General features: G+C 42.1%; 1 protein-coding gene across 2 annotated transcripts in view; it reads left to right on the top strand.

The window, feature by feature from the left end:
• pik3r3b (phosphoinositide-3-kinase, regulatory subunit 3b (gamma)) overlaps positions 1-22,524 on the top strand; it is a 258,254-nt gene that overhangs the window by 225,592 nt on the left and 10,138 nt on the right. For both annotated transcript variants that reach the window (XM_034703712.1, XM_034703705.1), the window contains 5 exons: positions 18,489-18,624; positions 19,854-19,952; positions 20,323-20,503; positions 21,430-21,555; positions 21,645-21,964. In XM_034703712.1, the coding sequence (XP_034559603.1) occupies positions 18,489-18,624; positions 19,854-19,952; positions 20,323-20,503; positions 21,430-21,555; positions 21,645-21,964 (862 nt within the window). The remainder of the gene's footprint in view (positions 1-18,488; positions 18,625-19,853; positions 19,953-20,322; positions 20,504-21,429; positions 21,556-21,644; positions 21,965-22,524) is intronic.

The raw sequence follows: 22,524 nt of genomic DNA, 5'->3' as shown, positions 1-22,524 counted from the left end.
CCGCTGCCTATGTTTAGCAGCCTATTCGTGTCTACAGTTGAATTGTACTTTCCACTCTACTTATTACAGTGGCAGACAAAATATGAAAAGCGCTGAGGGCCATGGATAATAAGCACAGAAATAGAGCAGTAGCCTCATCAGCACTGTACAGTCAAATATCCACCAACACACACTCGTGTATTTATGAGACAAACATGCCCCAACCCAAACTTCAGGACAAATTGAACTCTGTCCTTCTTCTTCTTTTCCTTTCCAGTCCTCTTTCTGTCTCTCCAGCAGCGTCTGCTTCGGTCCAGCACTGCAGCTGGGCAGATTAGGATCTCTCCTCCCCCTTTCTTCCCTCCATCCATCCTTCTCTCAGTCTACTGATTCTGTTTCTCCCATGACAGCAACTGCTCAATCTGTGGGCTTTCTCCTTTAAAAGGAAAAAGGAAGGTTTAAACACATGCTCAGAGGCTGATAGATTGTACTGTAGCGACTCCGTGACACCAGGGAACATGTCACAGAGATATATAATCCTATTGTGTGTCTTTCTGAATCACTGCTTTATTACAGCACACACACACAAAGTCACACACACACACACACACACACACACACACATGCCCACTCGTGGGACCAATTAAATGTATAAAACACAAGCCAGAAAACTGAACATATGCCCATTTGTGAACACAAGCGCCACAAGGAAAACTCAATTTCTGTAAGTCAAAGAAAAATGTTCACATTTTAATGATTATCCTATCTTTCTAAGTGTTCAAAGGCTGATACAGCTCTAAATTATGTCTCTGTAGTAGTCCTTATTACGCAGCTTTTCAACTTATTATCTGGCTGAGTTAAATACTGGATTCTACACTGTGGCAAAAACATTAGCTTCTGTCAGCATTCCGAAATGATCAACATTTTGACCCGAAGTGGAGGGTGAGCAAGACTGTGCTTCACGTCAGGGCGGTATTCTAATTCACTTAAACCACCTGTTCATTATGCATTATAGTCTTAGTCTTATATATTTTTATCTTGAAGAAACACAGAAATTATGTTATATTAAACTTGCATAAATTTGGTGTATCAGTATTTTCCATAGCACTGATCCATAGTGTCTACTGGCATGGACTTTCATCCCACATTCAAACTATACAACAGTGTCAAAACACAACTGAATTAATCCAACGACGCATTCATATGATCTCCTGTTCCCTGTGTTCATGAGGAGAAGGAATGCCCCCCAGTTGTGGTCTTTAATGCTACAAAAGTGGAAATTTTTCTATTTGTGATTTCTTTCATTATGTTTTAAACACAGTGTGAGGCAATCAAAGGTCAATGTTAGGTGGAATGCATGTCAGTATTGTAACGGTGCCATGACTAGAAACGCCACTATCCCTTAGTATCTTCTCATTCAATTCTGCCTTTATTCCTTTGCATTTGCAAAGTACATATTAAACAAACAAAGGACTTTCATTGAGAGACTGAAGTTTTAGTTCTGTGTGAAGAAAAAAGTTATCCTCACTTTGTCACACTCTGTTGTCCACTGTTTAATAGTCAGTATGTTCCCATGACGCTAAAATAATTGACTTATTGTGTTTGTCTGACTAAAACTAAACTTTTGAAATGCATTAACACAACTCAGTCAGGACCACTGTCATCAAAATAATTCATCATTTGCAATAAGTGCAATAAGTTATATTTGGCTACGTGGAATGCTAAAGTCTGAGGTGGGGAGAGCACACCCCCCCCTCACTTGCATGTGTGTACATGAAAAATCAAGGCAGGGGGAGCAGCAGCAAATAACCCCTGGGGTACAGAACAGAGCAGGCACCAGTGGTAATTCATATGACCATGTTAAAATCAGACACAGTATTAAAAAAAGGAGCAGGGGTTGAGGTGGGTTGCAAAGCGGTTTGCGGGGGAAACAGCAGAGAAGGCAGGCTACAGCAGTTTGAATAGAACGCCCATTTTGCTACTTGCCAATTTGATGCGTAGATGTGATCAGATGAGCTGACAGCTATAGGGCTGGTGTTAAGAGCAGTTGATGTACTATGAACCAAGTTTGACCGTAACCTGCTTGAACTGACGCCGACATGTAATCACTGCATGCTCTTGCGACCTGTATATGTGTGGACTTGCATTCTGCCTGATGTGACACAGCTTTGGAAAACATTACCAGTTGAAATTGGGAGTATGAGTTGGAGAATTTGTCAGTAAAATAGTAATAGCATCATAAATTGGTGACAAAGGATTAAAAAGACATTCAAGCGTGGTAGCACAGTGTTTTATGTCCTTCATTTTAATCAAGATTATCTCTTTGTCTCTTTCTCAGACACACAAATACAGAAAAGCTGCTGGTCTGCAGGTGTTGAAGGGTCATGGTAGCTTCATTCAGCTGTGTCACCCTCTTTGTAGTGACTGGCGTTCTATCTCATTTCACAAATAAAAAGAAAGCTTCCAAAAGTGGAGATTTTGTTTTAGGAAGTTCAGTGTTCTGATGGGGGGTTTTGGTAGCCGTTTGCTCGGGGCACAGGTGCTGTATGACCTTAGATGTACTGCACACATGCAAGGATAGATGAAGCACAACGTACACTCAGCATACACACATGACATAATTTACAGATTACATTCTGTACTGAACTGATTGTTCTTAAGGAGCAAGTTTTTGGACTTGTGCTCGTTCCAGAGACATTTGTAGACACCAGCTGCAGCTGGAACTCTGTTATTTTAAAACTCAAGTGTAATCAGAGAGACTGAAGCATGACAGACTAAACCCTGATAGACAACCAGGTGGTTCTATGAGTTCAATGCTACAAGGCCAAACTTTGTTCAACCTTCAAACAGCTTTATTTCAATTCATAGGGAACATGCCGAAAGGTTTTAACTGTATACAGCTAGATTTGGGTAATTTTTGCACAAGTGTTCTTCTTAACCCTGTCTATTGTATGAATTCTTGTTGCAAAGACGTTAACGATAGAGCAGACCTAGGTATTCATGCATTATCATACATCAAAAGAAAACATATCTATGAATATCTAACTTAAAGAGGTTAAACAGTGCTTCAGTCTTTCTTCGACAATGATTTGAAATCATGTTTAGTGTTCTGTTCTTCCCTGCAAAATTGATCTCAGTAGGGTGGCACATGATACTGGCCTCCTGTCTGTGCCTTTGTCTGTGCTCAAAGCCCCTTAAAAAGAGACATTGTTAGCGCCTCACTGGACATTTTGTCTCTATGGCGACAGAAATGGCAAACTCAACACCTGATTCCCAGGAGCTCACCTGCAGCTTCTCTTGCACACATACAACACACATGCAGATCCAATTCTCTGTGCCAAATGCACGCCAGAATGGAAAAATCACAATGTAGAAAGCAACTTAGAACTACATTTAATTTATTCCTGAGTAAAGAGCAGAATTATCATCTGTAAAACTAAAGTATCAAAAGCAGACGTTCTCCATCTGAACAATGGCTCCTTCCTTAGGGCTAAATTATTCATGTGGGAACCTTGACCTATTATCTTTAAAGTTGTCTCTGGTGCACAGATGTGGGTCCTTTGGTAAAGGAAATGTCCCAACAGGTGTGGAGCAAAGGGTTTATATGTGTTGGTTTAATTTTGCACTTGTGACAAGGATCATTGAGATGTTTCAAGAATGTAAAGAACAAAGTCAGAGTCAGAAAATAGTTAGTTTATAGCGTAAGGTGGAGACTGGTATCAGGTTAACAGCGAGGGTGGCTGCATTTAAAAGAAGATGCATGCATATTTTTACACTCTGTTTCAAGAGGGCTTCTCTTTATATCTTGTGCATAAAAATGTCTTGTGTATCTTGAGATGTTAAGCTGTTTTTATCGTTGTTTACAATACATGTACAATAAACAATAAAGCTTTTTCAGGCACTGATACATGCAGAACATCTGCATTAAAGGGAGAGTTTCTTTTATTGATAAGGGGTCCGTATGAGGTACTTATAGGAAAACATTTCCCAGTCATTTGGACTGGCATTTAAAGTCTGACTGACAAAGTAGTCTAAAAGTAAGAAAACACCCCGTAAACTGCCACAATTGAGCATGATTTATTTAACACAGCTGAACACAGGATCACAGAGTGTGGTTAAGGTTAGCAGGGCTAGCACCACCAGCCTTAAGTCATCCTTGCAGGTTAACGTCCACATGCTTGTGCTGGTTATTCATTGCTCTGGTTGAGGGGTTGTATGTCAGTTTATCCAGACACAGCATATATTCAACTTTATGTCAATTTACTAGATCAACATACTGACAAACATGCCACACTACGAGATGACATCTATCATCTGTGCATGTTTACATCCAAGTAGTAGAGCTTTACAGCATTATGGCAGTGGCCAAAAGCTTGAATAGTGATGGGTGGCAACTTCACAGCTAAGACACAACATATAACTGACATTTAAGGCATACACTAATGCAGTGCACGCTGTTTGACACTATTGGCTTATCATGGCTTTACCTTTAAAGTAAACAGCCCTATCAAGGCAACACTAACAAACATGGAGTTATCATGACAACAGATTAGGGTTTAACCAAACAGAAGACAGTCCAAACGAGGTATTCGCACTTGAAAAAGAGGCCACTTCTTTTGCCTGTTTGTGAATCAGGCACAAAAAGTTCATGGATTCAATAAAGCAGTACATTGCAAATGAAGCTGCAGATTAGTCTCCACAACACACTCAAACACCGCTACCAGCACCTCAAACAGAAGGGAGAGGAATTTGGAATTATGTATTTACTTATATTCCATTTTTGGTGCAAGCTTGACTGCATATTTGCTTAAAGGATCTAAGTAAAATGAGGAAATATCATCATATATATAAGCAAATCAATTGACAGCAGAATTAGAATGCTGCAAATAGAAAGTTGGGGCAGGTTCCACTACATTAGTATTTATTTTAAAAATCATATCTCTCAGCTATCGTTGCTTCCTCTCTTTGCCAACATTTCCACGCTTAAAACATTTTGCTTTACACTCAGGTGTTTACTTTTCATCCTTTGCATTCTGTTTTTTACACAGCATACATTTAACTTAAACAAATGATGGCACAGATGATTGGAATATGAGGGTTTTCTGGGGTCATGGGAGGGATGGGTTCACATGTGACTGCGCTTCATATGTGATTATGTATAAGCTATGCAAATAGGCCTCTTGATGCCACTCAGCTGTATTGTTGGGAGGTTAAATGGGGAGCCGTGCGCTGAGTGCTGGGGACAGCACAGATTAATACTGCTGTTCTCATCCTCCTCCTCATCCTCCCTCTGTCCTGCCCCTCCTTCTTGTTCTCCTCTCTCTTTTGTATGACGAGGGCAGAGTCAGTTCCTGGGTCATTGTTAGGGATCCATCTGCCCAGGCACACATGCACACACACACACTCACCACCACCACACACACACACTACACACAGACACACATAAAGAGAGAGAGAGGGGGATATAGAGAGAGAGGGGAGCAGCAATTAAACCTGTTTGACACACTTGACAGAGAGGAGCTTTGGGCTGTGTGTCGGCCCGAGCCATCTGTGAAACAACCGCCCACACACACACACATACGCGCAAAACACACACGCACGGCACACACACAACACATGACGTGTGTGTGTCTGCTGCATTAAATAGATTTCATTCACTCACATGCCCCCCTCTTTTTATTTAGGCAAGAGAGCCACCTCCTCCTCCTCCTCGTCTTTCCTTTTCCTCTCCTGTGATGGACAGACGAGACACATGAGTTTTGGAGGGGATTGATGGTTTGGACGGATAGATGGATGAACGTGTGGGTGGGTGCATGTAGAGGGAGGACAGATCTGGATGGATGGCAGATTGGGGAGCAGACCTTTCATTATTGTGGCTCCCTGAAGGTAGGACACCCAGCAGACAGATAGATAGACAGAGCAGCTGTTAATTACTGGTGGCAGAAGCCCCCATCTGAAGATATTGTATTGATATTAGGCTGTTAACAGGAGATTACTATGTGTATGACTGGGCCAGTCTGTCTCCAGTGTGTGTTTTAGAGGGGCAGCTGATGGTGATGATGCTATTGTTCTTTTTTTTTTTTTCTCATCTTAAGAGTGCTCTACTTTCTGCTCTTGGCACAGGAATAGAGCGGAGAGAGAGAGGGGGGGATTAACAGGCTCATAGTTTAGACCAGAATTTTTGGAAAGAGTTAATCAGCTTAAACAGACTGTCATCCCAATTTTATATTTACACAGAACACTGAAGAATGTGATTTTAAAAATAGAGGTGGGAAATAAATACCAAGACCAGACCTGCAGACAAATCTGTATGGAAACTGACAAGCAAACAACTAAGGAGGATCACTGGACCCGGGCTGAAAAGAAGGTGACCTAATTTATCCTAAACGAGAGAAAACTCAATACCAGAAATAATGTTGGAAAAACAGACGAGCCAGCATGATCACTTTATTAGTTTGTGAAGGATCTTGAACTCTGCATGTAAGACTTGACCATCTTGGATTTTTGGAAATCTGGGGCCCCCACAAAAACATACATAGTAAAGTGATTTACCTTTTGAACATAAGTGACACCATAGTTTATTAATGAACATCATTCTATATTGGAAATGACTTGAAAATGCTAAGGGAGGTAATAAATTAAGTGAGAAATGGGTATTTTGCACATCAGCTACATATGGCCATGACACAAATTGGGGTTTTATACTTCTTTGCATCCAGGGTAATCTACTCCTTATTACAGCCCATATGCAGTCCAGAGAAATCCTAAAAAGGAATAACAGCTTGCTTTAAACAATTAAACGTCATCACAATGTTGTTATTATTTTCTACCTGAAGTTCTGGTCATATGCTGTTGCAGGTTGTGCTAGCTCTGCTAACTTAAGCCAGCCAAAATAGTTGACATTGGATACCCTCATACTTAGATTCCATGTTTAGTCTGATAAATAACTTGTGCTCAGTTTTGACTGTTTCATGATTTGTTCGTACCTGTAGATTAGTCAGTTTGTTGAGATTCAATTTCTGTTTAAATGGCTAGAAAATCAGCCCTATTGGAACACCATAAGAAAAAGACATTGATTTTGGTACTAAGCAGGTACTTTGCACTAGGCTTTTTTCATCCAAACATCTGCCCACTGCAGCCATAAAAGACTCAAAACCAGTGAGCCTAAACTTTATGGTAAAAATTGTGGGCCTGAAAACCAAGACAAAGAGCTGAAAGACTTTACACAAGTCTACAGAGCTGAGGGCATACATCGAAGTATTAATTGTTGCAACCAAAAAATCTAGAAACTGAACAACATGGAAATCCCAAAACAGACATCAACCTAAAATCCTGTCAATCCATAATATCCTTTTTAGCAGGTGTGTGTGTGTGTGTGTTCTGATGCGTGTGAGTTTGGTGTGCAGTAATCCCTGTATTATAGACCTCTCTAAATACATGTCTGCACCTGTCTGTATCCCTAAGCCTCATGTTTATGCTTCCATATCATTAACGTAATGGTACTTATCTAGCTGTAGGCTGCTCTTTTCACATTGTAAATGGTATCTTTTTCTCCACTGGAGTTAAATGAGGCCACTAAGACGCTGACTATAGCTCTAAAAAAAGATGTTTGACCAAAGAAGATACAATTTCCACTGCTGCTGGGGGTGGAGATAATCTAGTTTATTAGTGTCATCATGTATATCACCTTCAAATCATCACATATAGAGCAGTGTTTGCTAAGAGATTCTACATCAATACTGACATGGATGCCTTAAACTCAATATAAGTCTGAAGGAGACAGTCTATAGAGCCAGTATACTCTGGTCTCATCATATGGTTTCCTACTATACACTGCTTGCTATACCATTTTCCAAACCACAGTATGGTGATGTGATTTGTTGCATATTCCTACCCTTCAATTTGAAATAAACACAAGATGCTTGAGCTCTAATGAATGCTTGTTTGAGCAAGGGCTCACTCCTGCTGGGTCAGACTGTACGCTCTACCTCCCCCATTTTCATGACAGTAGAGAGGACAGTGCACAGAGAACACAGAGAGAAGAGTCCGTAAAGGGATGTCAGAAAGGAGACAGGGAGGGTGAGAAGCCTGTTAGGGCAAGAGCTCACATCCTCTGGGTCAGTCTGTATGCTCTACCTCCCCTTTTCCCACACTTTTTATGAAGGTAGAGAGAAGACAGAAAGAAAAGTTAGCTTAGAGATGTTAGAAAAAAGTTAGAGAGGACAAGAAGCCTGTAAGGGTAAGTGCATCCTCCTGTTGGGTCAAGCTGTACGCTCTAACTCCCCCATTTTCATGATGGTAGAGAGGAGAGTGCCCGGGGGGAAAGAGTTTAATGTCAGTTCATGTCTGAAAAACTCAGGCTTCTCTATCCTGCCAGTGCCTTTAATTGATTACTCACAACAACTCAGAAACACTTTATATATTTAATTTGGGGGGGATTGTTCCGTGGGCTGATCAATTCAGCAGGGATAGCAGAACAGTGTATGTGAAATAGCCTACAGTTAAAATAGTGTTCATGATAGTTTGGTCTAATTTTTAAAAATTATTTTAAAAAACATGAAGTTGTGCGGCAAAACTGAATAATAACAGAGGCGAGGTTTGATGGCAGGATTAATTTACTGGTGGTTTGGATCAGTTTAAGGGATTTGTTGACACTTGGAAAAATACAAAACATCACCAGCTGCTTATTTGTGTAGTCTGTTATGTCATATCCCAATGTGGCTGCAGCAGTAGCAGCCAGTAGCTTGCAATGACAAGCAGGCAGTCAGAGGGAGGGTGAGGAGGATCTTAGTGGAAAACCACAGAATTTGTAACTTGTCTTCAGAGGCTGAAGTAATTTCCCTATTGGCTTTGAAATGCAGCTTCTGCGCTTGCGCACAGAGGCTCGGCAAGCGGTGGGCCAGGGGAAAGAAAGCGTCTGACAAAGGGGTGATTTAGTTTTTGTATTTCAAAGGAAAAACACACAAAATTCGTCGTAAAAGTAGTATTTTACTCAATTAATAATTTACACGTTTATAGAGAGTGTGTTGTATTAAATTTGATAAAGATTCTGTATTCATCTTTGATGAATTATAATTCGAGAGGTTTTGCACCCCCCTCGTAGAAGCGACAGAATGGTTTGTCCCAGCCGGTGTGAGCCTCTGCCAGCCTCCTCTTGTCAGTGCTCTTCTTAAAATGAAGCTAGCAAGCCGGCGGCACCTGCGGAGGAGAAGGAGAGGGGACTGAAATGTAGAGCTGGTATCTACTCTCCTTCCGTTTGAAGGACGCTTTTATATATATGTATATATATATATACATATATATATATATATATAGAAAGATACACATATGAAGAGCTTCAAGTTATTTAAACTATTAGTATGTCGGAGGGAGCAGTCGAAGCCCGGTGCTTGCTGTACACAGTTCGTCTATTTATTCCAGTCCTGAAGCAGGAATTCAGATAGAGGACTCTCAAGTTAGATAGATAGATAGACTAGCTTATCTAATCAAGTCTTTTTTAATACGTCGGTTTGTTCTTGTCGCCATTTTATACGCCTTTCCCCCATTTTTTTGGAGAAAGATTGTCACGTACCGCCACACGAAAGCAATGTATAATACAGTTTGGACAGCGGACAAAGCCGGAGAAGAAGGAGACTGGAGGGACACGATGATGCCCTACTCCACAGAGCTGATATTTTACCTGGAAATGGACCAGCCGCCAGGTAAGAGGGACACCTGGACGTGGAAGTTTGAGGTCTGGAGCTATAGCCGTGGAGGAGAGGGGGGTGTAACGTTCGATTTCGTGACTGTTGAAATCGGTGGAAAGTTTCACAGCGCACATCCTGGTGCTGCTCAAACCCCCCCGGCGATGCTTAACGATATTTGGGTCGTCCTTCTCGAGGGATTTCTGGTGTGTCTGCTCATTTCTGGTGATAATTGTCGCGTTTGGCAGTGCCTCACTGCTGCCACAGTTTCAGCATTTACCTACAATTCTACATTAGCGTTGCATAAGCCTTTTTTTGTGTGTTTGGGAGGCGGGCAACTTAAGCCTGAATGCAACGATTTTGCGACATCTCATGTTACATTATGGTAATAAACAGTTTGCAGCCTCAATGACAGCACTGTATATATATATTTTACTGTCATTTTCTTACTCTACTTTGCAGCAGAAACGCTCTTTTAAACCTTATTTTAGCATCTGTGCTTTGAATCCGTAGCTTGCAGCTCCTGCACTAATTTTGGAGACAATGGTCCCATGTAGACTGTGTTAAAGAGATCTTTCTCTGCCCGTCTGCTTGAGACGTGATGTGATAAATGAACTGCAAACATGGCAGACGATGCTTCCTAAATATTTGTGGAACCAGAATAAGCGGAAACACTAGCGCTTTTTTGGTGCAGCCGATTTTGCTCCGGACAACTAAAAACCTAATTTTGTGCACATTTCTATGCATCCAAGCTCCCAAAATTAGACTTCAGCTGAAAAAGCTTCATCCGGATGTTCCAGACAGCAGCTCTGTCCGGTGCCGACAGCAGGGAAAGGGGGGATGGGACCGAGAGGGACCGGGCATAAAAGGTCCCGAGCGTTTCATAATCATAACACCCTTTACTGACACGCATCTATAACTCTTTGTGCCCCTTTCTGGCCAACTGTCACCCACAATTGAATATGTTTCATTCATTTGTTCATTCATTCATGCATTCATTCATTGCTCGGTGTCCATTTGACTCCCACCCCCCCTCTTTTCCTCCCTTCGGTGCGCTGAATGGATCATGGCGCAGATGTGGGACGTTGTGTTGTTTCCAGGAGGCGCTGTTGAATGCAGTTTGGCCCGGTAGCTCTGTCCCTTTTTGTCCCATCCTTTATCTATGCATCCATTGGGCTGGGTGAAATGTGTATTCTGCAGCAGCCTGAAGTGCTGTATTATGTTATCTCTGGCATGCTGCAGAAAAGATGCACAACAGAAAAAATCCATTAAATGCAAAGTAAATAGACTAAGAGGACTAAATTTATCACAACTAGTCTAAATGTGAAGCTTGCACTCAAGTGGGAAAAAGTTTGCTCCTTATCTAACCAGCGCTTGCAGCTTTAAAGTCTAATGTGTAATGTGGATTCCTTCATTTAGAGCATGCTGAAGTCAAAATAAAGTAGACTTTTTTTAAGTTAACCTCCTTTTTTCCTCCTCTCTGAATAAGAGAGGAGTTGATTCTTTCTTCGTATCCGTGCAGCGTTTTCTCTCATTGTGTTGGAGCCACAGTGCATTTAATGGACACCTCAATGCAACGGAGATGTAAATGCAAGTCACTGCTGGTCATTCACACACTTAACCGCCACTGGACCTTGGCTTTTATAGCATCCTGAGCAATCTGTATTCCTTCTGTCACTAGGAGTTACTATCACAGCTGTAATACGTCTGTTTATTCTATGCAGAAACACACAAAAGGATGCATTTACAACTTTGGCAAAATGACAATACATTCAAGCATCCTGACAGTGCATGCACTTTTGTGCAGCCAATACTTGGAGTGTGTAGGATTTTGTTGTGAGCTAACCCCTGTCATCAATCACATTAGCTAAACCTCTCTACATCTTTTTGTTTCCCCGCCGATATGTCGCTCATAGCCCATCTCGTCTTTGTCTCACCCTGTGCAGAGTCAGTGTGCATGTGCGTCTTTGTCTTTACATGCCTGACATGTAATCTAGAGAGCCGCTGTGGAGATGCTGACAAGAGAGGCTGAGAGGGGAGGAAAAGTGGACGAGAGAGATGGAGGGAGGGATGACAAAGGGGTTGAGGACAGAAGCGGCAGGGAGAATGGAAGACGAGCATCCCGCAGATGGTCATTAGAATATTATTACACTGGAATTGAAACGAGTGAGTGTCAGTGACAGTTATAGTGTGTGTGTATGTGTGTAAAGGCGAGTGTGTTTGAGTTGCCTTTGTGTGCGGGGTGATTAGCACAGGTAGAGTGCCACTGCTTCCCCCGGGGGAGGGCAAAGCCTGCGTTTCTACTGGTAACTTTGTGCACGTGTGTGTGTTGTGTATGTGTGTGTGTAACTGTGTGTGTACCTGTGTGTGCATTTTGAAGGAAGAGTTTGTCATTCAATAAAAAATCAGATTGTGAAAGGATTATACCATTTTTTCTCTTATCAAATCCAATCTCAAGGTTTGCACATTTAAATCCAAACCTAGCCAGCATGAAAACAAACCTGCTCAAGCTTCACATTTTTCACTATGACTCTTTATGATGCTCATATTTTCTTTTGTGAAGATTTTTGCTGCACCATATGCTGCGTTATGTAACATTGATAACAATGACAGCAAGGAGATGTCCGTTTTCTTTGGTAGGCAATCACCAAATTGCATCAGAGATTATATCTTCTTACTCTTTCAGTGGAACCACGATGACAGCACGATTGTTTTCTCTCCAAATAAGAATGTTGAATACAGTAAAATGAGTTAAAGCTGCCTTTTTGCAACCAATTCAACAATAAGTTCCATAACTTTTTCTATAAATCACTTAAATTTGCCATATTGTGCTCTAAGAAACAGAATTTCATTGTTCTTAAATGAGGATCTAATTAAATACATGTTTCCTACATTGCTCATCCATACGTTGTTAAATAAACCCTTTTAACTAGTTTCGTTCGGCAACTCTGTCTTCTGGATTTTTTCATCAACAAACATGACCTTTGATTTAGTAAACAGGCTTAAAAGTGCAAAAAGCAGCTGCACAGACTTGCTAATCGAGCAAGATGTCAAAGCCTCTTTGCATTCAGGACGTAATCATCATCATCATCATATGGAGGATGGGATCGACATGTGGCCCATAAGAGACCGTCCATAATGTTTGCTGTCCATATGTGTCGCTGAGTGATAAGAGCCACTAGTGAGGATCATAATCTGAACATAAACCCACATGTTCCGAACCAAAAATCAGGCAATTTACATAACTTCCAAAAGTATCACAGCGTGCACGTGTTTCTGGATCTTGGATAGAGTATTTTGACAAAAGAGTCTTAACTCGAGGTCCCTGAGCCTTCATCCATTTGCATAATGGTCATGAAGATGGATCTGTTGACACATGGGTTCAATCCAGAGCTCATTTATTGTTGTTGTCCTTTTTTTTAAAGGTTGTGCCTGAAAGAAATGAGGACTTTACAGCAGAAATGTTGATATAGTTGAAAGCTGGTTGCACATTCTTTTGTTGCAGCTTCTCAGATGTAGAGGTTTTCTGTCAGTTGAGGTGTTATTCATCTTAAATGTAATATTATTAGGTTTTGGAAAGATGGTGAAGTTTAACCTATGTGTAGACCTATATATTTATTCCTTTCCAGACCAGTCTGGTTGTAGTTTTTATACCAGTGAGGTGAGTCTGTTAGAGACATGTTCAGTGATCAGCTGCTCCGGCTGAATGGAAGACGACCTGTTGATTTAACGCTCAATGCTTTGCTGCTGTGCTTTGAGTGTGTGGTGTCCCAGAAGGAACACATATACCATGGGGTAACTCCACCTCCCTCCTCTCTTTCTTTCTTTCTTCCTTTCTTCTCTCTCAAGCCACCCCCCCTCCCTCTCCACCTCGCTGCCTTCTGATTGGCCGAGTGGGCGGGCCTCCGTGCAGGGATTAGTCGGCTTGTCGTCTGTCTTTTAGGATCAGCCTCGCTCGCTCTTTTCTTCAGTCTGACGGAGCCTGAAGCAGGCGGAGGAGGTGGCGGTGGAGGAGGAGGTAGTTGAGGAGGAGGAGAGAGAGAAAGAGAGATACAGAGAGAGAGAGAGGGAGAGGGAGAGTGAATGAGAGAGGGAGAGAGAGAGGAGGAGGGAAACAGCTGAGAGACAAGTGGCAGCATGCAGCTTACAGAGAGTACGATGTTGGAGGACGGTAAGAGACAACAGGACAGATTTAAAATTTTGTGTTTTCTTCTCTTTCTTTTGTGGCTCCTTTGTTTATGTTTTCACTCTTTCTCTTTTACTCAGCTGACTTTGTCCCGCAGCAATCTTTTACTCATTGTCTTTCTTTCTGTTTTCTTTTTGTTGTTTCTCTGATTTTTATTTTACTGTTGCAGCCCCTTCCTCTCTGACTCTGAACAAAACACAACTCACATTTTCTTGGAGTGTGTGTGTGTGTGTGTGTGTGTGTGTGTGTGTGTGTGTGTGTGTGTGTGTGTGTGTGTGTGTGTGTGTGTGTGTGTGTGTGTGTGTGTGTGTGTGTGTGTGTGTGTGTGTGTGTGTGTGTGTGTGTGTGTGTGTGTGTGTGTGTGTGTGTATTTGTTGTCTGTCTTGGTTGCCTTGCCATTTATGCATTTTTGCACAACTTGGAAATTGTGCTGCACAATTTCTTGGCAGAACACCACAGCCAACAATGTTGCTGTTCAAGATTCTTAGATGCTGATATTTTTCTTTGCTTTGTATCCACGTGCATATAAACACTCTAACTTAGGATAGTCTTGTGGACAAAAAAATAGAAATTTTATTTTATTTTTTTACTTTTTTGACACTTTATAGACAAAATGCAGAATACAAGAGAGCTACAGCTCTAACTCTGCAGCAGTCTGGACCCTTGCATTGCAAAACTAAAAAAAACAATCCCTGTCAAGGCTGTCCATGTGTCCCGAGTGTGTGTGAGTGTGTTTTCTTCACAGCCGTGACGCTGAAACACACCCACCCTCTGTAGATGCTTACACACACACACACACACACCACTTGCAGCTCTGCACTGTACCCAGATGTAAAGTTGTGGAAATGAAACAGACTGAGAGCAGATGTGTTTGGAACATTTAATTCATGACATACTTAGATTTTTTTATGCTCTGAGTGCAGTTTTGTTTTAACTTCTCTGTGTGGGTGTGTGTGTTAACTCTTGTTGCGTATAAGAACCTTTTGTTAAACCCCGGAATTAGACTGTGCCACAGATCAGCTGATATTTAAAGCTCATTGCAAGGATGACAAAGGCTCGTATCGATGCTTTGTGTGTTTGTCAAGTGTGAGTGTTTATTGTGTGTGTGTCAGTCCGTGCTGACAGTCATTGTTCAGGAGAGCTGTGGGTTTCTGCCCGCATGTGTGATGACAAGTGATATCGCAGTGTGTGTGTGTGTGAGAGAGAGAGTGTATGTAGCTCAGCGTTGCTCCTTTGTCTGCTGAGGGGGAGGGGGGAGAAGGGAGGGGAGAGAGGCTGCACTGATGGTCGCCTTTGTTCACCGTTCCCTCTTTCTGTCCGAGTGCTTGATATTTTACAGATTTTAAACCCCATAATTGCGTGAAATGAATATTTGTGATCTTTTCTGACATTTCCTGACTGTGTCCTCTGGGCTGAGACGGTTGTCATCAGTGAATTTGACTTGTTTTCTGAAAAGAGCAGACTTATCAGAAGTATCGATCCGGGTGTCAGGGGGGTTTGGCTGCGTAGATGCTGCAGGAGTCACTGACACTGTTTGATTTAATGCTTCTGGTTTCCTGTGGACCTTTTGCAACAAAGGACGCGCGTGTGTGTGTGTGTATGTGCATGTGTGTGTGTGTGTGGGTGTGTGATGGTCATGTTCATTGTCCTGTTGTTGCTTATAGTAATGCTGTGATGGTAACTTAAGAAGTAATCTATTCCTTAATTTGACATTATCAGGGACCAAATGTTGACATGTTTTGGCTCTTTATCATGTAAATTTGCTTCTGTTATGCATTTTTTCGTCATTTCAAAATTACATTCTTTGGGGGTTGCAGAGTTGAAAAAATGCATTTCATTGCAGTTATCATTTAAGTTAAAAAGAAGTGCATGATAACCATTTTAAACAAGAACTTTAAGCTCTGTTGTCACACCTTTTTTCTTTTTTGGCACTCCTTTTGACTTCATGCACAACAACAAACACTTCACTCCTCTTTGCAACATTATTTCCTTAAAGTTTCCCCCAGTATTTTTTGAATCATCCAAATGTCACTCATATTAATAAGTGGTGTGCTATCATTAATCCTATCCTCACATGTGCGTGTGCGTGTGTGTGTGAGAGAGAGATTTGATAAAGTGCTGATGGAGGGGAACAGTGCAGCTGCTGAGTGACAGCTCTGGCTGCAGTAACAAACTGACTGCTGTGGTGACGGGAAAGAGAGAAAGAAGGGAGGGAGAAGAGAGGGAGAGAGATTTAGAGGGGAGGGAAGAGAACAAAGAAGGGAGGAAGAGGAAGAGGGGCTGCCTGTACTGAAACTCATCCGCTCTGAGTAAATGTTAAATATTTGATCTGCAGTTAAACCTCGTTGATGCGGACCTCGCAACATGGAGTGATTACAGCTGGGCTGTTATCTTTTGTTGTTGTTGTTGTTGTTGTTGTTGTTGCACGTTCAGATTGTTTCTCAATGTTTATAACATTGAGTGTTTTCAAATCACACTAATTAAAGGTGTTGAAGTTTTCCCCTGAATCTAATTAGCGCTGTCAAATCATTAAAAAAGGTTATCTAATTAATTACCAGTTTTACGACTAATTGATCACGATTATTGCGTTTATTTCAATAACATGAGAAGCATTGCATCACAGGTAGAATAACCGCTCTACCAACTGCTGCACTTTACCAACCTGTTCTGTATTTTTTAAAATGTTCATTCACAAACTTCTTTAATGGGATCACATGTGATTAAACCTCTCTACGTGAATCAGCACTGTGTGTAGAAGAGGATGAAAGTCAGAACTGTTCAAAACAAAAAATGATGGGGCTGTCAAACATTTCCGCTGCATTAAAGCTCTGTTTTCATATGTTTTGTGATTCTATATCCATTCTGAGCAACACTTTTTGTGCAGCTAGTGTTGTGCTCTTTTTTCTGAGTTCACCTGAAATTCAATTCAATGCATCACCTTGTTTGCAGAATAAAAATATGTCACCATAAATAAATAAATAAGTAAATAAAAGTCACAGAGCCAGATCATAAACAGCTTTTCCACTCATTTCATGTAGTTAATGAGTTTGTGTCAGGGCCCCCTAGTGGCTCTGAGGCCCTCAGCAGCCTGCAATTCGTATGTTGTCTCAGTTTAGTAATGCAAGGTATTTATCATGTGACAATGTATACAAATAGAGCATGCATATATGCACACAATAATGCAAAAACAACTAAAATAGTCATTTTTGGACTCAGAGTGGACTCGGACTCAGCAGCTGGTGGTTGACTTGTTGCTGTAACTCTAATCAAGTACTTAATCAGATTGTGCAGCCATGTCTGCTGCCCCCAAGTGGTCTGAAAATCACTTACTGCAGCTTTATCTGCACACCTGTTTAAGTCATATCATGTTGATAAGCAGAACATGGTCAGCTGATCATGGTGGTGGGTTTGTGTGTTAGTGCAGCTTCTCTCAGAAGCCCCAAGTGAAGTGTTGATGGGGGACTCTCCCTGTGCATTGTGGGAGTTTCCCGGTCTGTTCCAGTCATGTGTGTTCCTGTCAAAGGGTGTAAGGTTAGGATGTTCCTGGACGCTCTGGTGGCATTTCAGGGAACTTATATCTGCAGCGAGCGTACTTTCCCTTTTGACTGATGGCATCCACGTCAGTCCTCTGTGTGTGTGTATGTGTGTGCGCGCCTGTGTGAGAGAGAGAGAGAGAGAGAGAGCGAGAGCGTAGCTGATTTGTGATAGAGGAGCTCTGCAGTAATTACACTGCTGTGCTGTAAACTGGTCCAGATGTGCCAAGAGACTTGTAAACCTCAGTGTGCTCTGGTGTTTGCTGCTGCTCTGTGTGCCAAACAGCAAGAAACGCACAAACACCAAGCTTCTGTTTGTAAGCCTAACCCTGAATCCAAACATGGGGTCTCTCTGCATACAAAGTTTGTTGTTCAGATTTTTTAATCAGTAGCTGGAGTTTTGGGGCCTGTGAGCAACAACATTGTCTTTTTTCTTAACCTACTTTCAGTTTTTTCTACAAACCTTCATACGCAAAGCACAAGAGCTTTGTATGCATCAAATACAGTCTAAAAATGGGCAGTCATGATTTTAAATGTTAAAACTGAAAGAGCAGAAGTCATAGAGTGATCCAGATTCAAAACCAAGGATAAAACATGTGTTTTTAGTGCGTTTCAAACCTGTTATCCGCAATAAATGACTGATTATTTACTAGAAGATTCCCTACAGCAGCTCAGGAGGAGAATGTCAGAAATGATAAACCTCCTCATTCTTCCTCAGGATGTAATATTTCTTACAGTCTGAGGACAACTTTCACTTCATTTTGAGGCTCATATTTGTGTGTCTGTGTATTTGTGTGGTTTATGACACACAGACTAATTACTGGGATGATGTATTGTCTGTGTTTGTCATGCTACTGTTTGCCTGTGTGATTAATAAATGCACTGCTGCTGTGCTTGTGTGGAGATATAAATGCAGCGCCCCTGCTGTAATTTGCATATGAAGTATGTGTGCATGTGAGGAATTCACGTGGATGTTCTCTAGCTTTTCAGTTCGGCTATAGTCTCTCCTCCTCATCTGCTGCATCAAATTTGCTCTAATAAAAGTGTGTGTATACCAACTGTTATTTATTTTTTGAGTTGTAAAATATTCTGTTTCTTCTTTTTCAGCTCTTCCTCCGAAGCCGGCAAAGCCCCAGCAGCCCTCGTCAGTCGGGGTAGGGGGGGTTAGCAGCAACGGAGCAAAGGATGTAGGAGCAGGAGGCTCGTTGCAGGAGGCCGAGTGGTACTGGGGCGACATATCCAGGTGAGAAATACTGATCAAACTTGTGCTTCTGTCATTTCAAGCATGGGTCATACTTTCATATTTTTCAGTCTGGACCACTTTATAAAGTTATGGGATTGCTCTAGTAAAGAACAACCTTAAAGGAAAACCCTTTTTTCAAATCAGTATAAGCTCTTCAAACACCAGACCCCATTCACAAAAACACCAAAGGTGCATTTTGACCAAGAGTCCCGGGGTCCTGTGCCCTCATTTTTGTCTGCGTTTCGATTGCAGGCTGAAGCCCTGGGTAGATGATAGGCCAGTAACATATTGAGAAAAAAAAATTATGTTAAATAATTTTTGGAAATCTTAATAAAAAACTAAAATAGTATGCATTCCCAGGAACTCCCTCTGTGTTTCAACAACTGTGTTAACTCCACAAACACTGTTACGTTCAACCAAAAGTCCAAGGACCTTTGAAAAATACTACCCCCCAAGCAGGGGCTTTTCAGGGGGGAGATTATCTACCCCGGAAATAAATTTAGACCCTGGTTCCTCCGGTCGAAACGCACGTAGTTCAGGGGTAAAGTCCCTAGTTCCAGGGTAAAGTTCCTGCGGTGGAAAAACGCCTCTTATTCTACCTTGCAGAACACACAAGCTGCAGGTCAACTGCTTCCTCTACTGGTTGTTTTTAGTGTTGTTTTGTGTTGCACACATGTAGTGTTAGACCCGAACTAACCATTCACAGCTCCTAAGTCACAGAAAAACTTTACAGCTGCACACCTGCAACTCTTAAGTTCTCCAGGTCTAAATACTGTTTTTGTTTATGGAGTCTGGTGGCCTCGAAGGGGGTAGCAATTATTAGGATTTCTCGATGCAGCCTTTTTTCCTTTGAGATTAACGTTTCATGAAAAATCTGTTCATGTGATGAATCTTTACCTGTCGGTAACCGAGTCACCGCCTTACCTCCATAAGTACAGGTTAGCCCTCAGCCAGAATCCACACGCACTTGCTCAGATGAAAACCACATCTAACAGTGCAGACAACCAGTCTACCACCTTTAACACACACAAACACAGATCCAGAGCTGAGATGCTGCAGCTGTCTGGGACCAGTCAGTCCAGTCCTTCACTGTATGATTAAATTAGTAACCTCTTCACTCTGATGTGTACGGCTGCAGATAATCAGAGTCAGGGTTTTCAAATGAACACCATCTGTACTGAAATCACTAAACAAACTCAAACACTGTCATCTGCTTTGTTTCTCTGCAGGGAGGAGGTGAACGATAAGCTCAGAGACATGCCCGATGGGACCTTTCTGGTTCGGGATGCTTCCACCAAGATGCAGGGCGACTACACGCTCACACTGAGGTAAAGTCTTTAACTTGCAGCTTGCAACAGAGAGCCAGGGTTGTAGCATGTTTTAAACCACAGGGGGGTTTATGGATACTGGAAGGAGCAGCAGATTACTTCTCCTGCCCCACTTACAAGCAGCCATGCCTCTAGTTAGCTTCAGATTGAGGAGAATCGTGTGTTGAGGAGTGTTTTGCCCACACAGCATTCTGCTAAATTGGAGCAAATTGCCCACTGCCCTGGAAATAAAGTGCTCGGAGGGGAACTGAGCCAAGAATAGAAGCTGTTAAAATGTGAATATTAAGAAGACACTCTGTTACTATGAGGGTTTCTATATGGAGGAGAAATGTGCTGATCTTCTCGCTTGCATCTTCTTTTTCGTTTCCAGGAAAGGGGGCAACAACAAGCTGATAAAGATCTACCACCGGGATGGGAAGTATGGCTTCTCCGACCCATTAACGTTCAACTCAGTAGTGGAGCTCATCAGCCACTACAGACATGAGTCTCTGGCTCAGTACAACACCAAGCTGGACGTCAAGCTCATGTACCCCATCTCCCGCTTCCAGCAGGTCAGCATACATTCAAACATTCACACCTCCAAGAACACAAACCTGAGAAACAAGACAGAGCAGACAGTTTTATAATTGAAAACAAGGATTTGATGACGTGAGCAGACTATAAAATGCAAAGAAATGTTCGACTATAGTAGAATATGTGGACATCCCCGTCTACTTTTAGTTTAGGGACTTTTTCGGTGGTTTGGGCGAGGCGGCCTCGTTCAAGTTAAGGGAAATCTTTATGTAGTGGTTCCTAAATTTGGAGGGGCAAAGAGAGGACAAATCAGAGGGTCATAAGCCACAGAGGTTTGGTTCCCTGGGCTCCATGCTGCAGTATGCATGACTTTTTTTTTTTTAATCTTTCACTACACACTTGCTGCACGGCTGTATTTTTCCCTGCATAGTTTTTTTTATTTTTTAATATCTCAGGTTGCAAAGATATAAAACTTCCCTTGATCTCAGAGACCTCACTGTCTCTCATTTATTTTCCTATTAGTCGGTTGCATATTTTAAACTCCTCTCTGCTGAGTTCCCTCTTTAACCCTCGTCCCGGTAGCTCTTGTTGAAGTGTTCCCACTCCGTATTGCAGCCGCAGCAAGATCACTGCTCGCTGAAATATGCACACATCTGCAGTGTCAAAGGCCCGGTGTTGCATTTATTCCCTCGCTGCAATCGTTTGCCAGGCGAGTCATTACTCGGAGCAGTGCAATATATCCAAAGCGGGCACACCTTGCCCTGCAACCCGGGTATTGTGGGTGGTTTTATTAACGAGCCTGCTCAGGAGTCACCCTCAGTAAGCAGAATCTGGGGTGAAGGGAGCAAACATGCAATGCAATGCACTACTCCCTCTATCCTTGATTACATCTCAGTCTTTTCCTTTGCAGTTTCAGTGCATGAAACATTCTAATGCTTTTGGTTTCACCTCTTTAATTCTTCAGGATCAGCTTGTAAAGGAGGACAACATTGATGCTGTTGGGAAGAAGCTGCAGGAATATCACAATCAGTACCAGGAGAAGAGCAAAGAGTACGATAGACTGTACGAAGAATACACCAAGACGTCGCAGGTACACACACTAAGAAATCCTGACTGTTGTTTTTACTGCCGGTTTCCAATCCCGTCCTCCAACTCACATCTGTCTCTTTCATTTCTCAGGAGATCCAGATGAAGCGGACGGCCATTGAAGCCTTCAACGAGACCATCAAGATCTTCGAGGAGCAGTGCCACACGCAGGAGCGCTACAGCAAAGACTACATCGAGCGCTTCAGACGAGAGGGCAACGACAAGGAGATCGAGCGGATCATGATGAACTACGAGAAGCTCAAGTCTCGGCTCGGGGAGATCCACGACAGCAAGGTGCGGCTGGAGCAGGACCTGAAGACACAAGCCATGGACAACAGAGAGACGGACAAGAAGATGAACAGTCTGAAGCCCGACCTCATACAGCTCCGAAAGATCAGGGACCAGTATCTAGTGTAAGTACCACACACAGAAGGACAACGAAGAAAGACTTGATAGGAGAATTTTTCAAGTCCTTCTAACTAAGAACACACTCAGTCTGTTACACAGAGAGTGAAGTATAATGCAGCTTAGTGGTTAGAAAAAAAAGCCCCATGCATGTTGTCTCGCTGAAAGAACACTCCGGCCTCTGCTTGTAATCTAATTAGAGCAATATGATTCAAACTCATAGCTGATAAATAAACAGCTGTCTTTCCCAAAGCTCACAATAAGCCTGAGGATTTAAAACTTGCTCTGATCAGAAGGGCAGCAGCTCTGCATGAATAAGTCGTTCTGTCTGCTTTTCAGAAGTTAAAGAGAAGTCCTACATGAGCGTTTTTCCATTTTAACTTCTGATATATAGTCTCAAGTTTGAGTCAATTAGGTCAAATAAGTCTGTCATTATGCTCATTCTCTGATTGGAGGATCTGCTGAAGGGGCGACGCAGATAAAAAAAATCAGCTCCTCTTCTTTGAGCGTCCCATTGAAGTATGTAAAACTTCACATCACAAAAGTGAAAGTAAATTTGAATCCTTCC

This window comes from Notolabrus celidotus, chromosome 2 (assembly GCF_009762535.1).
Source record: "Notolabrus celidotus isolate fNotCel1 chromosome 2, fNotCel1.pri, whole genome shotgun sequence".
NCBI lineage: Eukaryota > Metazoa > Chordata > Actinopteri > Labriformes > Labridae > Notolabrus > Notolabrus celidotus.
This window is presented reverse-complemented; position numbering and strand designations above follow the sequence as displayed.